Source organism: Vanessa tameamea, chromosome 13 (genome assembly GCF_037043105.1).
Source record: "Vanessa tameamea isolate UH-Manoa-2023 chromosome 13, ilVanTame1 primary haplotype, whole genome shotgun sequence".
NCBI classification, from domain to species: Eukaryota; Metazoa; Arthropoda; class Insecta; order Lepidoptera; family Nymphalidae; genus Vanessa; species Vanessa tameamea.
In genome coordinates, this window is record NC_087321.1 from 8,151,891 (window position 1) to 8,177,358 (window position 25,468).

At 32.8% G+C, this 25,468-nt stretch overlaps 3 protein-coding genes across 4 annotated transcripts; 2 read left to right on the forward strand and 1 right to left on the reverse strand.

Annotated features, from left to right (window-relative positions):
• Positions 1 to 321: 321 nt before the first annotated feature.
• LOC113403337 (uncharacterized) lies at positions 322 to 14,059 on the forward strand. 2 transcript variants are annotated; one of them, XM_026643845.2, is made up of 4 exons: positions 322 to 535; positions 10,020 to 11,424; positions 11,518 to 11,649; positions 12,490 to 14,059. In XM_026643845.2, exons 2-4 carry the CDS (start codon positions 10,086 to 10,088, stop codon positions 12,606 to 12,608), a joined length of 1,590 nt encoding a protein of 529 aa, XP_026499630.1. In that variant the 5' UTR covers positions 322 to 535; positions 10,020 to 10,085; the 3' UTR covers positions 12,609 to 14,059. The 2 variants fall into 2 exon arrangements, with proteins under 2 accessions (XP_026499630.1, XP_026499631.1); XM_026643846.2 differs by lacking the exon at positions 11,518 to 11,649.
• Positions 14,051 to 15,443, reverse strand: LOC113403338 (translocon-associated protein subunit gamma). Its single transcript, XM_026643850.2, has 4 exons — positions 15,168 to 15,443; positions 14,793 to 15,012; positions 14,515 to 14,646; positions 14,051 to 14,294 (listed from the first exon to the last, which is right to left on the reverse strand). The coding sequence occupies exons 1-4, from the start codon at positions 15,298 to 15,300 to the stop codon at positions 14,228 to 14,230; spliced, it is 552 nt and encodes a 183-aa protein (XP_026499635.1). The 5' UTR covers positions 15,301 to 15,443; the 3' UTR covers positions 14,051 to 14,227.
• A 612-nt stretch (positions 15,444 to 16,055) lies between these two features.
• On the forward strand, positions 16,056 to 24,693 carry LOC113403287 (condensin complex subunit 1). Its single transcript, XM_026643779.2, has 21 exons — positions 16,056 to 16,303; positions 16,384 to 16,497; positions 16,565 to 16,737; positions 16,878 to 17,050; positions 17,471 to 17,612; positions 17,958 to 18,053; positions 18,459 to 18,632; positions 18,775 to 18,936; positions 19,006 to 19,143; positions 19,225 to 19,590; positions 19,704 to 20,033; positions 20,129 to 20,329; positions 20,413 to 20,955; positions 21,038 to 21,217; positions 21,287 to 21,498; positions 21,863 to 22,033; positions 22,289 to 22,561; positions 23,263 to 23,527; positions 23,657 to 23,842; positions 24,063 to 24,162; positions 24,581 to 24,693. Exons 1-21 carry the CDS (start codon positions 16,186 to 16,188, stop codon positions 24,658 to 24,660), a joined length of 4,197 nt encoding a protein of 1,398 aa, XP_026499564.1. The 5' UTR covers positions 16,056 to 16,185; the 3' UTR covers positions 24,661 to 24,693.
• The last annotated feature ends 775 nt before the right edge of the window (positions 24,694 to 25,468 follow it).

Consider the following 25,468-nt stretch of genomic DNA (forward strand, 5'->3'; position numbering starts at 1 on the left):
ATATTTTACGCACACTACTTTTTACAATGTAACTGTTCTTTAACATAGAAATCTATGTTAATTGTTAGCTTAATTACTATTCCTAACGTGTTAAATACTAACAAATTATAAATAAAAAATTCCCATTATAAATTTTATTTAAAACAAATGTTATTTAATATTCTCGCATTATTAACCTTTTTATATGACAGGGTTGACAAAAATCGTTCAATAAGATTTCGTGTATGAATAAATAATTGTAGTCTCTCTGAACTTACCTGCACTTGACCCTGCCATCTAGAACCATGAACCATCACACAAAACAGTCGTCTTGACAAAGTCACTCGTGCGCTTGGAGCTTGAAATGTGCTCGCGCATCGCGCACGTGCATCCGTCACGCTTCGCGGATACTCGGATATTCGTTTAGTTTGTTCTTGGACTTGGTGCCATTCGTGCGCAAGTGAGCTTAACCGCGCAGTGATTATGAAAATTCGGTGTTGAATTCCATGATTCCATGTAATGTTTTTAGATTGAAAACGATAGAAAATATCGAACTGTGAGTATTAATGTTTTTATGGCTTTATTTAATTTAGTATTTTCTATAAGCCATAAATATGTCTTTCATATCCAAAGAATTAAAAAAGTTTATGTTATATACTTAACAAAAGTCCATTAAACAAATCTACACATATTTCAATATTTATATATAATGATTGTAATAGTTTTAAATATTAAAAAAATAAATAAAGTTTTTCCAAACGCAAATTTCAATCATAAGAGAAAAGCTTATAAGTTAGATACTATTTACCTTCTGAGTAAAAATTTATTCAAAGAAGATCGGATACAATAAATTTAAAAATTATTTAGTGACCAAAGTATACTTGACGTATATATACATATATTTGTTATTTGTTGTTATAAATATACCTATGTAGAAACTAATCAGGTTTGTACAGTAGTTATTTTAAAAGTAACTATTAAAGGTAGTTATTAACTAGATAATAACTCGTTTCTGCTTTTAACGTAACTAGTGTTCAGGAAGACAATAATAATGTAATCCATTATCATAATTTTTATAATCAATTTCTGTCACTAATCACTAAATCGAGCGAGGCTGACACTGCATTTATGCGATTCTAACATCGATTAAGCTGTTTGGAAATTTTACTTTCGTTTATGTAATATATTTATTTCGGATTCTTTGTGAAAAACTAATTTAAAAACCTGAAAATTTAGACTTACAAAATAATAATCCCATCTACGCAAGCACTTTTTAGCCTTTTTGTCATATTTATTTGTAGTAATTCATTAATTATTATTATTATCTAACACTTTAACTAAATAATTAATAAATAAAGAGTTTTGCTTCATAAAATAAGATTTTCATATATTACATATAGAAAAGCCGAGTTTGTCCAGTGGCTAGAACACATAAGTCATAATGGAAGATTGCGAGTTCAAATCCGGGCAAGCAGCGCTGAGTTTTCATGTGCTTAATTTTTTTTACAATTACGACCATGTAGGTCGTGTTTGGTGAGGAAAACATAATGCGATAACTTGTATGAACCAATATTTAAATATTATCTGTTTAATATCTGTGTCTATATTATACTTTCGCGTTTAATATATAATCAATTTAAATGAAAGCATGTCATAAAACTTTAATAAAATTAATTTAATGTTTTATCGGCAATTCAAGATTATTAGATAATAACAACTATAATTATCTGACAATAACGATTATGTGTATTACACTATCATGTATATAAATTAACTATTATTGAGTTTAACTAAATATTATTACGAATACATCTATATCAATAGATATACTCGGGTCTCGCTGGCATTGCTATATGAAAAGACTGTGAACTTTAGATTACTGGAATATATTTGAGGATTGGAAAAGAAATAAGTTGGATGTAAGCCTGGTATTATATATATAAATATATTACTTATGAATGCATATATTAAAGATTTCTTTGAGATACGTATACAGAACAAGTCCATTTCTAAGATTAAATTAGGTAGGATTTCCATATCACGCGAATACACCTATTAGTTTGTGAAAAGAGTAATCTTTTATCCACTTCGATGTTAAATATGAGACAAAACTCCAATCAAATCACGATAGTAGGGTACGCAGTATTTTAACCATATTCTATAATAAAACGTCTTGAATTTGTTTATTTAAAACTATATTTCATTAAATCGAAACAAACAACCTGTCTACGGTTATATGAAATAAATATATTATATAAACGAAAGTAAAATTTCCATACAGCTTAAGAGGACAGTCCTTGCGGAACGCCAAAATAGCGCTTACTATTTTTAAAATATCTTAAAACTGGAGCATTGATTATGGATGAAAAAATACATTCAGTATCTCAATAGATATATCTCAAGTTTCACCGGACGATATTTATAAAATTTGTATCAATAACCTGGTAAATTAATCGTCAACATCACTCCAAACACTGAAATCGACCTTTTCTATTAACATTTTTTAAGCTATTTAGCGGCTAGTTTATACATGTATTTTTGGTTAAATGGGGACACGAAAGTGTAAATAATAAGTTCACCGTGTTCAATTTCTATTATATCTCACAATATTATAGTAATTTTTATTTAAATATTGCTTACTTTTTGGCATTCGTCGTCCATACATTTTAGTATGGAGAAAATCATTTGACGGTTTTGACTTATTATTCGACATCGCTGTCAATAAATTTTCAGTCCCTCCCCAGAGCCCAAGGTGAGAGCACGTCAATTTTTATTTCGAGCCGACTCTTATAATTTCGCAAAACGTCTACGCACACATAGACAAGTTAGCATAAGTGTGGGGCGCGAGTGTCGTGGGACACAATTGTTAATTTTTATGCTACGGAGCTGAGTCTTCCTGTCAGGGACGATAAATGAGGACTCCACTGAAGTTTGGAATCCAATGCTATTCCCAAAAAAAACCGTAATATTGGCTACATCAAGACGGCAACCATTTAAAGATATATTATAATTTTGCTTTCTAAAATTTGGTAGGGTAAAAACTACACATTTCGTTTTTTGAGTATTCAAAATTAAATTATTTACTGTAAACCAGTCGTGTATCTGTGATAATGCACCGTTCACATCGTCATAGTCAGTTTTTTCCTGTCTACCTTAAAATCAGTGAAGTATCGTCAGCAAACAACATTATAACACAAATACCTTTAACATAGAAAGGAAGATCATTTATATATACTAGAAATAGAAAGGGACCCAAAATTGATCCTTGTGGAACACTCATTTATAACGTAGATCCAGAAAACTTTATGCCATTAATGAAAACTTGCTGGACTCTTTGACTTAAATATGAAGCAATGAGATCAAGAGATTTACCTTTAATACCGTAGTATTTGAGCTTATAAAGAAGCGTCTCGTGTTCTACACAATCAAATGCTTCAGACAAATCACAGAATACTCTAATAGCATTCTGTGATTTTTGTCAAGCATCGTAAATATGTTTAAGAAGTGCTATTCTCGCATCAGTTGTCGAGCGACCTCTTGTAAAACCGAATTGCTCACTATGAAAAATAGTATTTGTACCGAAATGGACGAGAAGTTGATTTAAAATATTTTTTTCGAATATTTTACTTAAAAATAGAGTATTGAAAAAAATTATATTTAACTTCGTTATTTATATTTATAAAATTTAAGAAGTGATTATTTAATGTGTCTTTACTTTAATTTAATTCGGTATATCTACCAACCTTAAAATATCAAGAAAATAATTATTATTATTTAGTTAGACGAAAGCAGTTGAAACAATAAAAATCATAATGAATATTTAGCATCTTAATGCACTCTGACCGCACCCTATGCTAACAAATAATTTATAATTGCGTTTGCGAATGACAACCTTATAGCTAATACATTACTCGTAATTAAATGTATTTTTATAAATCCTACGTTATGAACGCGCAATGAAAATTTAATTTATTCGTTGCACCGAAAACAAGCAACTAATTATCTCCGGGGATGCGTACGATACACTGCACAATGCAACTGTATTATTGAAAAGTACCTATGTGTGTGTTCTAAAATGAATTCCCTCGCTTACAAACTACGCTCTTAAGCGACGTTAGAGTCGCATTAATGCAATGTCTGCCTCTCTCGAATTAATGATCAGTGACAGAAATTGATTACAATAATCATGATAACGGATTGCATTATTATTGTCTTAATCAATACTAATTACATTAAAATTACAAACAAGTTCTCAATATAATTATTAATAACTATAAGTTAAGTTACTTTTAATAGGACTATTATTCAAGCCTGATTAGTTTCTACATAGGTATGTGATTTATGGTCCAAAGTATTTACTTTTTAATTTTATTGTATCTGTATTGAATAAATTCTTATCGTTGTGTTACCTAATATTTCAATAAAAATAAAAATAATAGATGGCTTAGGACATAAAAGCTAGTGATAACACCTACAAAGGCTTCTTTTTATTTTTTCCGAAAAGAAAACTTAATGCTATATATGTAGGCAAATATATGTACAAAGTATAAAAACAATGTCGCTGCCCATCGACTGAATACTTAGATCTTTTAAACTACGCAAAAGGTAGAAAATACGTAAAAAATTTAATTTCATTTTAGAACATATCTTTTTACGTAATCGGTGGTACCTTCTGTCGTCTAATAAATCAGTTCAGGACGAACGTTGTGCTGAATGAACTTCTTGACTGTATTTTCTCCGCAAATATACCTAGGCGGTGTGATGTTTCCGCGCGGCAAATTTACCGGTAACGCCCAATCGAGCTAAGTCAACGACGCGTAGGTAAATCCCACCTTTTATGACAAGGAAATATCTTGCTTATCAATATCAAAATAAATATAAAAAATATTTCTCATTCATTTTAACGTATTAAACCTGGTTAAATAGTACCTAATTATAATTCTGGTTTTTTATTAAATAATTATATGAATTTGGCACCTCCTTGAATATTGCTGCCGCCCGGTGCATTATTGCCCTCGGAGCTGAAAATATTAGTATTAAGTGCTATTTAATTCCTATTTTAATTTTAAAATAATTTCTATTTTTTAGACCCATGATTACTCGTTATCTCTTTTTTCGTTGCAATTAAATATCTCAATATCAATAAAGCTGTTTTGGACTTCTTAATATGGTTTAATAATAGATAATAAACATTTCAAACTAGTCACTTTTTCTTATATTTTATCTGTATAACAAAATGTAGGTATAACAAAAAATAAAATGAGGTGTCTTCTGTGATTTCACAAGGGTATTTTTTTATGAAAACTAAAACAACGAATAATTTATTCTTTATCTGTCTGTTCGCTCTGGGTGTTTAACAAGGATAAAAATTACAATTGGAAATTAGATAGGAAGTAATACTAGGTAGGTACGTACCGTGTAGTCTTTATTTCATCAAAATCATTGAAATCTATCAAAGTTATAATTAACTTACAAGTTTACGTACATATATATTTATCATGTACCCATATATTTTCTCAGTTTTTTTTTGTTTCTAATTTATATTGTAAGTGCTTTATATATTTTTTATCATTCCGTATTATTTTGTATATAAAATCTAAATTTGATGTGAGTAAATCCAACGGCGTAACTAGTGTTATAAACTCAATTGGCGAGTTTAGTTAATTGGTTTAGCTAGTAGTCGTATTCACGCTAAAGTATAAGAATATCAAGATATTATTAGCTTTCACTAATACACAATTACAGACTGCATTTTATTACAGCTAGTGAATTATTGTGTTGTACTAAAGTGCTAAATTGTAATATCTTACAATGTAAAAGAAAACAAACATAAATATTGGTACTACAAAATGCATCCCATCAACCCAGCAACCGTGATTAATAAATTCCTTTTTACTATTTACTAGTTCATTTATACGACTTTGTTTATTTTACATATATTCGTGATTAATTTCTTTCTTTTTCGTCTAAATATGAGAAACGTGTAAGAGGTAGGCATTGATAGTGATAAATAAACATTCACATATTTTTCTCACTTGATGATTTATAATATTACAACATTAAAATTAAGATAAATTTAAAATAAATTATGTTAACTTACAAATTAAGATCATTAAAATTACAAAACCTTCCTTATTAAAATAATTATAATGCCATATTTCAAATCTCACTATACGATACAATAACCCGTTAATTATGCAAGCTAAATTTTGTGTTAAATAATTCTTGGTAAGTGCGGAATGTGACATGGCAGTCTTCTCAATCAGTTCAGCCGAGTTTCACCCAGAGTATTCACGCTGTTACTTTTACAACGCGCGGCCGCACATGACAACGCTCTGTTTCCTTGGGTCTCATTGTCATGTAATACGTGGTTTAAGGAAAACTTTGACTTTCCACTCCTTATAACTTATTCCTTGTGCAAACGCGATGGATCGTTTAAGCCACGCTTCATTGCCATTGTCTGTGGTTTTATTTGTCTATAGTAGGTTTTATATATTCCAGTCTGTATGGCTTGTAGATTCTCAAAGGGAAAGCACCTCTTACTTCAAGTTAACTTATTGATGATTGTCTTACTTCGTTAATGGTGGTTTAAAACATATAGTAGAACTTATTGTATATTTTTTATTTACAAAGCATTGTATATCCAGTCCTCAAGTAATTTTGGACATTATGTTGGCGATTTAAAAAGCCCATATTATTTTATAGTTAATTTAATAATATAATCAGCTTGTATCGCTCCTTAGAGTGGATTACACTATGGTGTGCCCATAATATTTGTAGACATATAAGTACCTATATACTATTTAATATCATTAGGATATAGTAAAAAAAATGAAATAAATCATTAACGTATAATATAACTAATTATTTAGAATTTCCAACTCTTCCGATTCAGAGAAGGCTTGAGTATTGATATAGGTAATCTTGAAATTTTACTAAGATGGATAGAAATAAAAATGACAAAACATCAATTGCCCTTTTACGTTTATTCTTTTTCGTATTTCTGGCAAACAAAAACGCTTCGTAAATTAACGCAAATTCTAAAAAACTCTCGTTACTTACGGATCATATATCAAAGCATTGTCTATATTATAAATTGTAAATTTTACTTTTACTTTGCTAAATTTTTTATCGTATGACTCGGGAGGTTATCGTATAAACTATATTAATATTCCTTATATGTTATTAATCACTTAAAAGTAATTTTAAAACCCAATTAAATATAAGAAACAACGCAAAAGCATCCATTGATCATTTTTTATAGAGTTCGTGTTCTAAAGTGGATGGAAATAACTCTAGTTGGTTGAAGCCTAAAGAGCCACAAATCAGGTATCACGAGCGTTGCAGATAGGTAATATTTTTTATAGAGATCACGATCACGACTTGCAAACAGCACATAAATATGTACCTACAAATAAATTATAGAATAGACATCTATTAAAAGATGTACATGATTAAATAAAAACTGGTTATCGATTAATTTAACCTTATAAGTAAATGTTTTATGAATGTATGTAATTCGTTAAGTATTTTTAATTGACAGCGATTTATTTAATATGTATTTACTGAAATAAAACATATTTCTAAAAAGGAAATCAACTATATGAAAACAAAAAATAAAAGTAGTACATACTTATGGCTACCAAAAATCATTTGTCTATTTACTTTTTGAATAACTTATTAAATACGTAAATATGCTACTTCTTCTTAATTGTGCTAAAAAAGGATAATAACAAATTACAATACTAACGATATGATAATGATGCGAATCCATCATTACATCTCGCTACACCTCAATCTAACGTCATATATGATTATTGTAATTTTATTGCAAATTTATAGTCTTATTAATTGATATACTTACTTATATATTTTAATAAATGTTAAAAGTAATTTTGTTACTAACGGTTTGTATCGTAATAAAAATCAGTATTACTACAAACATGCGTAGTGTTACAAAAGATTTGGTTATGATTTTTCATCTGGATAAAATGACTGAATACCGTTGCGGCGATCATTTGCCGGCGCGGTCGAGATCGAGTGCCCCAAGCCGAGGTCCGCAGTCCACACCGTTACTTTAGCGCCAAATCTGTCTACAATATGCTCCATGTACATACTTTGATTCGGATAAGAAGTTTAAAGTCACGATCCGGTTCGCAGAGCTGTCTGCGTAATCTCGAGCCTGACTTAGAAGCTTCCTTGTATGGCACCGATGCATATTTTAAGTTTATCACAATTTGCGACTAACGTTGATCTTTAACTTACGTTTATTGAATCGATGTTGAGTTGCGAGAACTTAGTCACTCTTCCTGATCATTAAATGAAATAAATAAGCCGGTTAAAAATATTCGGTAAATATATGTATATTTACCGAAAAATCTTCAAAAATTTTAACTAAGTAGGTGCATACACATGTAGAAATAAACAGCGTGATCTAACATATAAGTTTTATTTGTGAAATTATTAAATTTGGAAATATTCACTAGTAATGGGATTATTATTAGTAGTAGTAGTAATACTATTAGTATTTTAATTAAAATAGCGTAAATGAATACCAATGGTAGCTTGCATCATTTTTTATTTCATTGTCAAAAATGTTGGTCCTTATATTTTTGACAAGAAACAAAGACGTATAATTTTACCAACGCATACATTTAAACTTATTAATCCCAAAATAAATAATTGCCTATATTGTCTTTATCCATATATTTGTCATTCCGATTATTACAGACACATCGTCTTTGACCAAAAAATTAAACCAGATTATTTTACTATTATTATTTAGTGAGTTACGTAGTTACGTATTCTGTTCATGTTCTGTTCATCATTTTATCATTCGGAAAATATTTTTTCTATTAAGACTGTATTTGTATTTCTACTCTAATACATATGAATTTAAGAAATAAAACTATAATAACTGGAAACTAGTAAATTGTTGCCATGCGCAGGTAACTCACTTGTACCGACAGTGTCCCTTGGGGATGAGAATTAATACGTTCGTTGCCCCTGTCGGACCAACGATCGTAGTCCTGTGTCTCCTATACTATTTCTGTACACACAAGTAAATTTCATCACCACAAATAGACTTATGTATAAGAAGCTGTCGCGTGACTGCGTTTAAATGCGCTTCGATTATGGAACGATATAAGATTTATAACATAATATTACAAATACTTGTATGTCAATAGTATACTTACCTTAACTAAATATTTTATTTCATGTTTATATTCAATAAATACCACCCGTGCTTTTATTAAATTCGTTTTTACGCAGGATAATACATTACGAAGTACCAAAATTGGATTACATTTTTTTAAAGATTGCTATTTATGTAGGTATTTTTTGAAAATTTCAAATCCAAGGGGGCAAAGAGGTTACCAAGTTCAAAGTTACAGGGGTAACTGTTTACCCCTGTAACTTTGTATTAATTTTATCCGTACGAAGTCGGAACAAGCAGTTAATAAATATTATAATTGGTGTTATTTGTTATGTTATGCAATGTTTTGCGATATAATAAATGATTAATTAAGCATGATACACACTCAGACGGGCTAGCACAATGTCATTTCATTCAGTTGTATTATCTATTATTTCTTCCTATTTATTATAAAGTATTTAGGATGTAGGTACTTATAATCGACTTCTTGTGTCTATACACTTTCCTAAAAATTATTATTTCACATTTAATTCTGACGATAGTCGTCGATTTTTTTTTAAATAAATGATAATAATAATTATTTATATATTTTTTTTTATTTTAACTTAAAACAATCCGATTTAGCTATTTATAATACATCTTTAATATTTTTTATAAGTAAGTAAATTAATAGAATGTATCTAAAAATATATATTTTTAACTTTTCGAAACGAAAAATTATACAAAGAATATTAAATTAGCAAGTTAGGGTGCCTAGAGGTGCAAGGCGACCAGTAAACCGGTTTAACCGGGAGATTCTTTGTTTGGTTATCGCGAAGTCGGGACGTCGCGACTTGTAGCGGACACCTTGTCGCCTGACTGACGGCACGTTTATCACTTTCAGAGACAAAGCGACGAGTGCGGATGTGTCGACAACGAAAAACGGGCAGCTGAAGGCCGGCCCGGCCTGATGGCGAACATAGCAGTGCGCACACTACTCGTGACGGCATTTTTGGCCACTGTTGCGGATGCTGGCGCGGCACGTTTTGGCGATCGTTTGGCACCCCGCGTGCCGGCTCCTTACGCAGCCCGCAATGCGCCTGCAGCGCAACACTACGTTGATAATGAAGATGACGATTTATACGAACAAGATTATGATGAGCACGACAATCATAATGAAGATGATCCACCATTAGAAACAAAGCAACCACAGAGTCCACCTCGACGGCCAACGCGTACAGAAGCTCATCGCCTCGAAATGAGCACTGAATATTTTGTGATACCTGAGCGCCCATCACCGGTTCCCTTACCATCATCAACCTCGCGCACAGTTACTATATCAACGATACGGCCGTCGAATACAACGCCAACCCAGATATCACCATCACACAAAGTCACCATACTACGGGATGAATCTTGGGCAGTACCTATATTAGCATTAGCTTGTGCAAGCATGGTCGTGATTGGTGGTTTTGAAGCATTTATTGTATGGGGAGCAAGTAAAAAGGCACCCAGTCAAAGGCACTTGCTTTTGGGACAAAGCTTGCTATTGGGACTCTTTACGTGTGCAGCTACGGCTGCACTATTTACCGCTGCACCCACTGCATTTACCTGTGGTGCCGTTCGATTTGGCACAGGCGTTGCCTACGTAATAGTGTTTGCATCACTTCTTGTAAAATGTGTCTTCCTATTAAGTTTAAATGGTGGAGTATACTTACCTGCAGCTTACCAAGGATTGTTATTATTTTTTGCTGTAATGATCCAAGTGGCCATTGGTGCACAATGGTTAGGTGGTTCACCCCCACGAGTGACATTTGGAGCATCAAAATGTGATTCACCTCTATCAGACTTACTGCTTTCATTGTGCTATGCAGCATTTTTAATCGCAGTTGTTTGTGGAGTAGCTCTGCGATCGCGGGGTATACGCGACAACTACAGAGAAGCAACACATATTGCAGGAGCCGGAGGTGCAACTGCCGCAGTGTGGATCTGTTGGATAGCAGCAGCCCTAGGAGCACCTGAACAACATCGGGAAGCATGTGTTGCGGCAGGATTAATAGGCACATGTGTTGTAGTATTTGCGCTAATGTTTGCGCCAAAAGGACGACGCCTAGCGGCATTAGGTCGAGAGGGTCGATGGGATGCTGACCGAGAAGAGGGACTCAGTTCAATAGGCGCAGGTGGTTCCGGTTACTCCCCATCTTTTTTCCATTTCAAACCAGTCAAGTATGGTATGGTGTCAGCTGCAGCTCCTGGACCAGCTCTGCCACCTATGCTCGACCGCAAGGAACCCCCTGCTCAGCCAGCCGGTTAGTTAAGTATCTAAAATGCGCTAATAAGTGAGAACTAGCGCTTTTACGCACTGGGATTATACAGCAGATTCAAAAATTTTACTTTTGCAGATCCATTCGGAGCTAAATTCGCTGGTTCACTTCTGCACGCACGCTCACTGTGTCCTCCGCCACACTACCCACTGCACCCACTAACGCATTATCACTACAATTTTCCGCCTTATCATTACCTTCTACCGCCAGGTAATAGCACTTTTAAAATATAAGTACATAAATTCAGATTTTTTATTGAATAAAATAATAAGTGATGTACCTATGATAATAGATACCTGTAATTATAACGATAAAGTATAGAAACAACCTGAAAATGTTGCTTGACAAAGGCCTCCTCTCCCTTTGGGGAAAAGGCTTAGAGATTATTCCACCAAGCTGTCTTAATACGGCTTATTGGATACACTTTTCTATATGTTATAATATAAATAACATGTTGAGGTTTCAACGAAAAATTTTACCTACTTAGATGAGAATATCAGTCAACACTTTTATATTTCATGTAAGTTACATAAATACTTGAATTGAAATATGTAAAAACGTAGATATAAAACATACTTAATAGATTGTATACGGGTAATATATGAATAAATTTATACCTATTATTAGCAGCATACTCTACATCTGAACTAACTATTGACCTTAATATTATCATTATATCTTGGTTGTATAAAATCTCTTTTTTCGGTTTTATTTATAATGGGTTCAAAAAGTAATGTTACATACAAAAAATAATAATAATAGTTACAAATAATAGTTCTCAAATACCTGTTATAGTATTATATACTCATAAGCTAATGCAATGCATATTTCGTTATATATACTCAAATTTAATATTTTATTTTAGCGATACTTTTACACAAAATATTACATTAATATTACGGGAACAACTTAGTGTAATTTATCTCAGGAGGCTACTCAAGAATTTAATATTAGAACAGTTAGCAAAGACTGAATTCAGACTATTTTTTAGTAAATATAGGTAGATATTACTTTTATTTCGCAAAGAACTAACATCTATATAACTTACAGGCGTGATGATGCGTCCGGAGGAGGGCAACGTGTACACGAGCGTAGAGCCCACCTTCAGCAGCAACCCCAACGTCTTCTTCCAACGGACAGAGCCGTTGCACGTCGGCATGATGTACTGAGCCTCTGGCAAACCAGCGTTCCAACGCGAACAGTGAGATTTGACAGTGCAACTGCTAGTCACTACTTGGTAATTGTTATGCATTAGTAGCATTCTGTACCAAATGTGATAACGGAATATTAACTTTTGTATTACAACGCTTCTGTCACAGTATTTCTGATATGAACGATATAAGCCAGATATATGAAACTTGGCATACCTAGTTAAGAATTGTTATGACCCAATGCCAAATTATAGATATGAATGAATCCCATCGAGTGTCGAAGTATCAAAATAAGCTAGTATCTATCACTTTTCCTACTTTTTTAGTTTAACTTGTATTCACTAAATAACTAATTAAAGGTATCCAGCCTAGTTACATCCAGGAATGTCTCAATCCAGGGAGCAGGCGGTGTTAAAGACTTGGGTGCCATGCTTTGGGGGGCGCCTCGCCAATGGTGGTCAAGTCTTGAAACGCAGATGAGATGCCCCGGAAGGTCTCTTTAAAGTGATTCTGGTGGAGGGGTGACTGCCAGAACACTGCTTGCGCCCTGGCACTTGTTGTGCTTAAGACATGGCTGGTTACACCTAAAGTATTCCTCAGAAAACCTAAAAAATTAGTAACTTTAAAAAAATATGGCAGTATTGATCATGTATAATAAATTATAAGTATTGTAGGCTTATTGCTATAGTGAACTTGTTCCAAACTGCACTGTCATATAAATTCGAATAATTGAGAGCTTCTGTTATATAAGTGAAAGTGTTAATCTAGTTTCAGTATATAATATATTAAAGAGCCATGATACGGAACACTTATTTTGCGGAGGCAATTCCCCAGTTAATTTTAATATTTACAATTTAAAACTATAAATTAGTGTGAAATTGTATAATTTCGCATTTACTTTTTTATATATTCAATTCATACATAGGTCGCAATTAATTTTAATCTCAAACCCTTGAAAGTTGTTGTTGTACTGAATTATGAGTTAATACTCTATTTGCTTTTAAAAAGCTTTTAATGTTTTTTAACATATAATTGTAAAAATTTTAGCAGAACTCGTATGTAAGAATCTATGACAATTTAAATAAAATTAAATTTCATTAAAATCATTGCAAGATTGAACACAATTTTTAATGGTCATAAATACAAATATATAATATAAAATATCTCGATACTTTTACCTTATTATACTCTACCTAAATTTTATACATTCCAATTATTTACATTCGTGTACAACTGTATAGTTAGTATGTAATTTAAAAAAAACCATCTAAATTTACTGTCAAATGAGATTTAAAAATTGACCATTATAACAATTTCATTTGTAAAATTTAACATTGTGATTTTAACATTATATGACCCACCCCTTGAGAACATGTATTATTTAGTTCCAATTAGTTTTATTTCTAGATGTAAGGTTATGTTAGATCATTGTTCTGAATGATTGTAAATAAAATGAAAGACTGTTTAAATCTATTTTATTTATTCCTATTTCTTTTTAAGTTATAAATTCATTGTAAAAAACAAAACATTATAGGCATTGGTGCATTTCTTAATAATTTAGAATCTGAGTAACCTATGCACTATAGTAGAAAATCATTGTGTTCATATAATTGTCACAAACACACACCTATCAGTTTTCACTTGCTACCTGTAGACAGCAGAGCCAGGAGACCAGAAGCTGCTGTGAGGGATACTATGTAGTTACTGCGCAACCATTAAGGGAATATATTTTATCACATGAGTATACACATAAAGATAATATTATATACTACACAATCAACAACCAAAATATAATATGTTCTTAAGTATCTTTCATTTATTATTGGTGAATCGTAGTATATTATATTAGTATTTCTTACCTGATTATGATTTAAAGGCCAATTAGGCACTGTTAATTCTAATAAGATTATTTAAAAAAGGATACACTGTTGGTGTAAATGTGCGCAGCAAGTAGAAGCTGCTAAGAATAACAATCGTCAAGAATAGAGCATTGTTGTAGAAAATTGAGAAAGTTGTTGCTTCATAGTCTGCTACCTCATTCTTTTTCCACAAAATTCTGAAATGTAATGTAGTAAAATATTAATAATATATACACAATTGCAATTGTATTTTAAGTAACTCAATATAGTTATACTAATTTTATATAATTATAAAAATGTCTTAATGTTATTTGTAGTAGTAGTACATTTATAAAGAAAATACCTCTCATCTTTCTCTTTCCTGCTCATTTTCTTTTCTTCAGCCAACTTCCTGGCCATCTCACGGGCGACTGCATCCTCTCGTCGGACAGCGACACGATGCTTTAATTGAAACTTGGTGTTTCGGTAAGCCAAGGCCAATAACCATGTACTAGCTGTTGTTACTAATGCAAACCAAGCCAACGAGGTGCTTACTTCCAAAGCATGAACTCTCCAAAACAACCCTACAATGAATTAAAAACAATATCTTATAGCATATGTATTCGTATATAAGAAGCACTGAAAATATATCCTTAGCTCGGGCTTAATAAAATTTGATGTATGAAAAGTACATTCTTTTGCTAATATACGTCTATAAAATATTCAAAAAGTAACTTACAAATGGGAATAGCAGATACGATGAAAGCATTTCCATAGAATAAGGCTGATGATTTAGTGGAAACATTTCTACTAAAATCTTGTAATAATAACTCTTCTTCCTTGGTAAACGCTTTGTTTGCTTTTCCTGACATATTTATTAAATGAAAACTAACGTCTATATGAAATTCTATGGATCCACAAAATTGGAGAAAGTGAATAACTCAACTACGACTCTTGAAACGTGTACGTTTTCAGCTGACAAGGCAATCTAAAATCTTTCTGATGACATTTAGCTTACAAGTCACTTGACGTTTTCAGTCTCGTATCCAACGTGTCAAATTTAATAATAGATAAAAAATTAAAAACATATTCAAATATATTTTATATAAAATATGTGAATTTCTCGTGGTTAATAAATTATATACTTATTGGTAAAGGACAAGCCCACATTTATAGGCAACACCCACTCATCACGTATTCTACACCAAACAGCATTATTTATTAAATTGTTGTGATCCGGCTTGAAGGGTGTAACTGCAAGCAAAGGAGCACAATATTTTAATTCGCAAGTTTGGCAGCACATTAATGATGGGAAGATGAATGATACTATTTCTGACAGAGCCATTTACCTGTTCTCGTTTTTTTTAAGTATAGATTTACTTTACATAACGTCATAATATTAATCTAATATGGATCTGCTAATAATTTTATTATGAATCGGGAAATAATTATAACTTCATCTTTAAGATGTCAAAAATATCCAACAATGAAGTCTGCTCAAAGAAGTGAAAACTAAAATAAAAAAGAAAACTTAAGACTAGGTTGTAAAATGTGATGCAATGGTTTTTTATAGTGCTTGCTTTGCTTTGAACTTTTGAAGTTTGATTTTGTCATTCATTACTGTCAACGGAATTTGTTTTCAAATTTTGAATACAAAGTTGTTTATTATTCCTGCTCTGTGAGCAGTATCAAATAAATTTGCATTATTAATAAGGATTATTAAAAATAAGTAGAATTGTAAAATAATTGTTTCGAATATGAGTCATTTTGAGTTTTCCATCCCATTACAAAAAGACGAGTTATTAGAATCTCATGCTGGCCAGTATCATGTTGAAGATGTTGTTCAGCCCCGGTTACTTCTCTCAAAACTTCAAGGTTTGTATTTGCTCAAACACTACTAATATTCATAAGTAAATAATATGTTTATTTTCTATTTATATGACTTATTCGAATAGATGCGGCCCGTGCATACAACTCTGATGGTGTCGACTATATACTAGAACATTTTGATACCTATTTCTCTATTATAGTTCATGGGACTAAATTAGAATGGAATGTAATAAATAAAGGTAAGTTAACATAATTATCAATTACTTGTAATTTCCTGATATTTATAGAAAATATCAATGTTTTTAGCTTTTGATCATATAGTAAGGACTGTCAAAAATTTATGCGGACATCTTGAACTAATATTACAAGAGCAAGTAATAGATGCAGACATACGAATGAAAAATTTAAACATAGTTAAAATGACTATGTATTTGTTCACTCAAATAATGAAAACAAAAGATGCTAAATTAGCTGCTGATGTAAGTCTTACTTTCATTGTACAGAAATGATTTACATGTGTATATAAAAAAATTATAAAGTAAACTACTAATTAGTAATGTTCTATTTTATTTATATTTACATTTAGAGGGAAGTAAGTTGCTTTGGTTTTTTTTTATAGAATTCAACAAAATTAACATTGGGTAAGAAAGGAAAAAAGGCAACAGATGATGATGAGTTCTGTGGATGGACTGAAGCAGACAAGCAAGCAGCGCTTATCTGTTTACACATGCTTCTACAACAACCGTTGTCACAGCTATGGGATCCACCTTTGGCAGAAGACAATTTTGTGTCGTTAGTCCTTTCTTAGCATAACAATAATTTACAAAGTTTTTTTTAAGACTGCTTATTCCAATTGCTGCTTCTCAATTTCTGTAATTTTTAAGCTTGTTTGCATGTAAATGCATATGCTTGTAAATTACTAGAGTCAAGCCAATCAATATAAACTATAAAGCATTGTGATGCTATTACAAAATTTATTTTGTATAATTATATTTTCTATGACTTTTGTACAATATTCTTTGTTTAAGTAACTGATAAATATTTGGTACAATCCCTTTACAAAATCTCATGAAAATGGCTAATCTGGCATAAAAACTCTTTTAAATTTATTTTTTTTTTAATATCATATATGTTTGATTAAAACATTTACAGCTGTATTGTGTCATTCATACATAAATAACTTTGTTGTTAAAATGTTAATGTTAATTACAGAATGGTAGCAGATCCTTGTTACAAAGCTTTAGAGGAACAGACAATAAAAACTAAAACAGTACGAGAAACTGTATTTCAAATTTTAGGAGTCCTCATAAAAAAATATAACCATGGGACATCTTGTCTCATAAAATTGGTTCAGGTACTTAATTATAATTTATAAATACATTTTTTTTATAATAAACCCACTATTTTGTCTTTACTTTCTGGGACAAAATATGGTTATGTCAGCAATTAGTTATTGCCTATACCAACTACACTTAAAACTCCTCTGATTGGAATAGGCTAGCTATTGTGTCTAGTGTACTGTTCTGATTTTCTTTCAATAATTATGTAAATATCAGAACAGTAAAGGAATCATAAAAAAAGTTTTAAAGGGTCTATAATAATTGTCATACACCATATGAGGAAAATAGAGAACCTTCTTTAATTACAGTTGTTTAAATACTACTCTACCATAGTAAATAAATCAATATATAAATTTCAGGTGTTACAAATAGTTGAACATTCCGTGTCACCGATATGTGCTGGTGTAGTACAGCTAACTAAGGATTTTGGTCTGAGTACATTTGGGCCACAAATGGTAAGATGATTTATTTAATACGCATACCAATACAACTTCTTTTTGGCAGCTTATAATTTGTATGAAGTAAAAGTAAAGTAATAGCCTAAATAATCTCCAACTGCTAGACATCATCCAAGTACAGCATCTTTTCTTAAGGAGAAGAAAAATATTTTTTTATTATTTAAAAACCTTCTATGACCAAATTATTGTAATTAATTGTAAAGCATACTCTTAATCAGTCAACCTTTAGTCTAATCAGATCTACATTAAGGTAAAGTGTAAAATAATACTTATAAATTACACACATAAATTGCATGGTTTATTTCATTTGTTATTGTTATTATTGTTAGTGTAGACCCAAAATAATGTTTATTGCCATTTAAATAGGGCATGAATACAAATATTCACTATAATTTTGCTTAGGTTCGTGAGATTACGGAAGCATTGGCTTCAACAGAAGAAGACACTGGGGGTGCAGGCCCTGAACAAGGTACTGCTAAAAACTGTGGAGCTTTCTTACTAGAACTTACAAAAGAATTGCCCAAGGAAATGGTGAATGCCATAGCTACTATACAACCTTACTTGGAAAGTGATGAGGTGTGTGTTTTTATGATAGTATCCCCTTTAATAAAGTACAATAGTTTTCTATAAAAAATGTTTAAATAACATAATAACTTATTATCGAAAGTGCTCAAATGTTTCAAGAAGTCTTAAGTAACATTTATTTGTAATTTTATAGTCATATACCATTCGCATCAGTGTACTAGGCATGATGTGCGAGGTTCTAAGTGTGGAGCTGACTGGTGAGGGATTATCTGATGAACAACGAATACAACGTGATGACTTCCTTGATGATCTGTATGAGCACATGCATGACCTCTCAGCTTATGTGCGACACAAGGCAAGTATTAAAAAAATATATTTTGACCAATGTTAAAATGGTTTTAACAATGTTCTATTTCAACCTTAGGTTCTTCAATTTTGGTGTAGATTGCAAAGAGAAAACTGTGTACCTGTGACCCGACAGCATGTGGTACTTGAACGAGCAATCGGTCGTTTGAAGGACAAAGCGGCGCTCGTTAGAAAGGCCGCTATTCAGTTGTTAAAGGTAATATCTTTGTTTTAGATTTTTTAAGATCTATAATTGACTAAAACTTCATTTGAATTTAATTTGTAATGCTAATTACAGATATTTTTAGAATGTAATCCATTCTCTGCTCAATTAAAACTACAACTTCTGGAAGAGCAGTTAAAAAATGAGCAAAATATTTTAGAAGATCTTCAAAAGAAGTTAAATCCTGGACCTGATCCTATTCTTATACAACATTGGGAGAAAATGGAAAAGGATGTTCTTAAGACCATAAATGAAAAAATGGATACTCTCACTCAAGATGAGCCCGAATTATCTCAGGCTTCTATTGAAAATGTATATGAAGCAATTCGTAAAAAATTACGTGAAAAAGATTTTTATAAGGCTTACTTGATCGTGAAACATGCTGAAAGACAGTATCCCGATGCTAAGTTGTTAAGGTGTGATATGAAAAAAAGCGATCAGGTACTTAAAAACCCATAGATTTCGAATACTAATTTCGATCAATGCCGTTTTAATTATTTTATTTAATTCTTTAAAAGAAAATACCAAATAATGCATGTTGCTACTTATTTTAGGTGGACTACTTTGTGGCATTATTACGTAATGTTTTCATTGTACCAGAAAAACCTCAGTCCATATCTTTAACGCAGCAATGCGAAAATGAAATCGCACTCTACAAGAGACTCGAAGAAAAAGAAAGTATCGTAGCATTTTTGCAAGAATCAGTACATTTTAGCAAAATGATATCGGAAGCAGTTCCCCTAATCAACTCACTGTTAATGTCAAAGCAAGCGGGAGACGTGAGCGAGGCGATCGATTTCTTCACGACCGCCCACCATTTCAATATCGAATCCGCCAAAGAAGGAGTCTCAAATATGCTCCTACTCGTATGGTCACCGGATCAAGTGAGTAATGAACATTTTTGAGATTAGCATCTCGTACCGTAGTACGTAACGTACGTACGTAAGTGGCACCTTTTTATTTTGTTTTTGATAACGAGGACAAACGTGAAGCGGTGGAGCGCGCGTACCGCGAGATGTACCTGGAGAGCGAGGTGAAGGCGGAGCGCGCGCGCGCCTTCGCGGTGGCGCGACAGCTGAGCGCGCTCGCCGCCGCGCTGGACCGCGGCGCCGCGCTCGCGCTGCAGCACCTCGTCGACAAGTGGCTCGCGCGCGCCGACATCACGCCCGCGCTCATACAGGTCTAATACGCATGAATATAAACTGAGCCAGATTCTAAGGCCGCTGGACGAAAATGTTTACTTGTTATTTTTTTTCCTTGTAGGTATTTTGGGAAATGTTCCTAAAAAAGATAGATGGTACGACCGATATGGATAGCTACGCAGCCCTATCCTTTCTTGTCATGATAGCCAAAGCTAAACCATCAGTGGCGCTCGCGAACATTGAAGTGATTCAAACCCATGGACTGACGGGAGATTACGACACGAGGAGGTTAAGTGTTGAACTTCTTATCTCGCTATCCAAAAAGAACACGAGATATCCCGCAGATCACACTATTTTCACATCATTGTATGACAGTCTTATGGAAGCATTTTTAAAATTCGATAAGTTTACGGCACTCGCTGCCAACTCCATAGACTTCATATATGCAGTTTGCGATACACCTGACGTTATTTGCACAAAAATACTAGCAGAGATGTACAAGTGTATAGAGCAATCATTAGTAAAAGATGCAGACAATGAGGAAGAGGCCAGTATACCGACCGAACTGCTTATAAGATTCATATTTATGCTAGGTCATATAGCATTACAACAACTCATTTATCTGGACATAACTGTTTACAGTGAACTAAGAAGAAGGAACCAAGTAAATACAGTTAATTATTAGAATAATAATGTTAATTTTTTGAAATTTTATAAAAATAAAACTCCTTTTTTTTAATTTTAAGGTACGGGAAGAACGTAAAGTGGAAGAAAAGCGTAAAAAGAAAATGGGTGCATTTGCAACTCCAAAACGACGCGGCCGTATCGACGACCTGCGACGGCAAACGCTCATGAATGCCAGCAATGCGAGCGCTTCCTCGCGTGGCCAGCGTTCCGCTAGTGTCACATCTAATAAGGGTCCATCGGTAATTTTACTCGATACGAGCTATATTACTCCCACATTACTTTATAATATATTTATTTACCTCAACTAGGCAAACACAACCATGACCGAGGAGGAAACGGGTCTCGAGGGAGCCGTAGCGGACGACGCGGACGCGGAGTACGTCCGCAGCGTGTGCGAGCGGGACATCGTGGGCGCGGGCACGGCGCTGGCGCGCTACGTGCCGCTGCTGCGCTGGCTGCTGGCCAACGCCGCGCGCTGCTCGCCCGCGCTGCAGGCCGCCGCCGCGCTCACCTTCACCCGGTGCGGATACTTTCATCGATATGGAAGCACTTGCATACACTTGCTTATTGATGCTAAAAAATACCACTCATTCAGAAAAAAAAGACGAAAGAAAAACAGCAAGACTAATTTAACAAAGATTAATATTTTTATTTCCTATTTATTTGTATTTAAAAATGTTTCTGAACATTTTATGGGGTTCTGTTATGTAAATGTATCCCAAGAAAGATTTGATACTAAAAGAAAATCACAGCTTATATATAGTCCATCTTTGCTGTGAAAAAATATTATTATTATGTATGATCTTGTTGAGGAAAAAACCTTTTATTGTATAATCCCATTTTTCGATTATTTCATCATATAATTTCGATCCTTCTTTGAACAGATATATGTTGGTATCGAGCTCCGTGTGTGAAGAAGGTCTTCAATTAATGGTAACAGTGCTGAAGAGGTCCAAAAATGTTTCCCTCCGAACGAATCTTACAATCGCTTTCGCCGATTTAACATTACGGTTCCCTAATCTGACCCAGCCATGGACGCATCATATATACCATATGTAAGTCAATCTAATTATATAACAAAACAACAATACTACCTACTATTTACTCATAATTAAATTTGGTGTGTGGCTTAGTTAGATATTAGGAATTATACTTTTCGGATGTGTTAAGTAATTAACATGTGAACGATTAACAGACAAACTGACTTTCGCTTTATCATATTAGTAGGGAAACCATGAAAAATAATGTGTTATTAAGTAATTATATATATGTTTATTTGTTTCCAAATTATTCAATTTTTTTCCCAACAGACTCAGTGATGAAGAACTAGAAGTTCGTCAGTGCGCTGTGAAAATGCTGTCATTCCTGGTATTACACGAGATGGTCCGTGTAAAAGGTCAAATAGCCGACATGGCTTTGTGTTGCGCAGACAAGGACCCTCGTATAGCTTCTATGACGCGATTATTTTTCAAACAACTCTCTCAAAAAGGAAATGCTTTATATAATGTCATGCCGGATATTATATCGCGACTAAGCGATCCGGAGTTAAATGTTCCAGAAGAACAATACAGGGTTATCATGAAGTAAGACTTTCAGGATTATTTTTATCATTACGCACTATAGTAGTTATGCAGCGAAATGCATCTTTACTTTTGGTAACATTATGTAACTTGAATTAATTAACTATTATTGTTAGAGACATATTGATTCCTACATTAGCGAATATTGTAATATACGCTAATATATCACCATATGGGTCCACGTATGAGGCGACCCATGAGATTAATGATTACTGTTTAAAAAGTAATAGTACGAGCAGTAGGTGCATAAGTCGCCTATCGCCATGAAGCAAATCTTAAGGTATTTTGTTTCGGTTTGAAGGATGCGTGAGCCAGTGCAACTAGATGCACAAGTCAATTACAGTTCCCATGGCTGGTGGCGCATTGCCAATATAAGGAATCGTTAAAAATTTCTTATGGCGCAAATGTCTATGGGTAGTGGTAACCACGAACCTACCATCAGTTGGTCCATTTATAAGTCCGCCTACCGATACTATAAAAAATAAGAAAAAGACAGCATCTACACTAGGTATCCGTCAGATGTTTCAATGCGTTGTCGCATAAAAAAAAAACAGTTTTTTACAGAACTTATATGTTTGCAAATAGCATGTTAATATAATATACTGATGCATATTTTTTTCATAACAACGCCGCACCATGTCTTTTGTCAGCCTGGCTACACCATTGATGACTGATATAATGATGATAAATAATTATAATTCTAGATATATTACATCTCTTATACAAAAGGATAGACAAATGGAAGCATTAGTAGAAAAACTTTGTCAACGATTCAAACTATCAACGGATGAGAGACAATGGCGCGATTTAGCTTATTGCCTTTCCTTGTTTACGTATAATGAAAGGTCTTTGCGAAAACTAATAGAGAATCTTGACTGCTACAAAGATAAATTATATTGCTCTGGTGTTATGGAGTCTTTTACGACGCTCATGAATAACACATCCAAAATGGCGCGGAATGAAATCAAGGTAATTAAATTTGAAGCTTAACTGAAATGATAAACCTATACAAAGTATATATATATATATATATATATATATATATATATATATATATAGACACTAAAACTAAAATATACTCATAAAAAATATTTTCAGAGTCTGGTGAACGAATTAGGCGATAAAATAGAAGAGTGCTTTGCTGTTCGAGAAAAAGACGGTGAGGATGGTGATGATGTGAATAGCGAAGGCACTGAGGCACGCCAGGAACATCCGCGAGCTACTCCAAGGCGTCGCCCTACACAGCGACGTAACAGGCAACGGTCCTCGTCTAGCCCGGATGAGGTATAATCCTATAGTTATTCGTGCTAAGCATCAAATATAATACTTGTAGCTAGCTCTAAATATACACAATAGAACACAAATAATTAATATTAAAAAAATAAGAATTGGTTTACCTGAAAGTAAAAGATATTGTGATATATTTCGATGCTTTTATTGGTTAAAAATATTGATTTTCTATAATTAATAATAAATTATTAATAATAATATTCATCTATTTAAGAATGAACCTCCAAATAAAGATGCTACTCCACAAACTGTGAGAAAGTCAAGAAGGAAAGTTGCACAGAAAAATAAAACAATGAATGAATCAGAGGAATCAGGTACATAGTAATCTTAATTATCAAATGGTAAACAAAGGAAATAAAACAAAATGTATGCATCCATACCATGTAAGAATATATGCCGAAAATACTATTAGCATGTATGATATGCAGTGGACATACATTGATGATGATGATTCGTGACCAATACCACCACCTATCAGTGACCCACGGCAGCCATACTCAAGAAAAAATAGTCAATTACACAGGACATATTAAAGTGAGGGAATTTCCCTCACTTTAATAATCCGATGAAACAGCAAAATCTATAAAATAATAAAAGATGTCTTGACCAGGCTTGAATTCAAGACCTCGAGTTTGTAGCCTTATAAACTAGTCACTTTGACAAATGAGGCAGACAAAATTATTATAGCTGTTGCACAGATGTTTCAATTATATGTTGACCTTTTATTTGCAGATGAAGATGAAGACTTTCAGAAAAAAGACGAAGTTTTCAAAAAGCCATCTACAAGAAAAGTAACCCGTAAGAGAACATAAATTTAAAAAATATATTATATAATATTATTATAATGCTTGTTTTATTTTAAGTAATTCCTAATAGAGAGTTCATTTATCGTTCCACTCCCTCTCTCGGTCCTTAAAAATCTTGAAGTTTTTACCTCCAACAGTCTCCTGAGATAGGAAGTTATGAAGCTTGTACGATTACGAATGACTGCGAAAAATACACCGATATCGAGCAGGGATAAGGAGTAATAGACGCGTTGTAAATACATCAAAAACCAACGAGCCCCTCGATTATTCTCCGTTCCGTTCGATAGGCGCCCAAACGGGATTGCCAAATCTATGAAATTAATGGAGCATTTTAGTTTAAGTTAATTAAAATGTTAACATTAAAAAAATATTCCTTTTGAGCTAGAAATTAAGGCTGAAGCTTCGAATTGATACGTTACGTTATAAGCTTTTGTAATAATCTTTAAAACTTGTTGATGAACCTGACTTATAACAAATACAATTTATTTATTTTTGCCTTCATTTTAGTAGTATTTATATAATTTTCGTTTCAAAAATATAATCAAAATAGTTGAATATAAATTAATATAGCGCACTAATGCTTCAGAAACGACTTTATCTAGTTTTGATGAAGACCGAAATGCAATTTTACAAAATGGTGATCGTTTAAAAATATCGACTCATTTTTTTTTTAAAACAGTGCCCATTTTTTCAATGTCCTCTTCGACCCAGCTGTTCTGATAGGTCGTTATGAGTAAAAACGATATGTTTACAGCATGACCATATTGGAGCGCTTAGTGTAACGCACCCATAATATTATCATGATATTTAAATG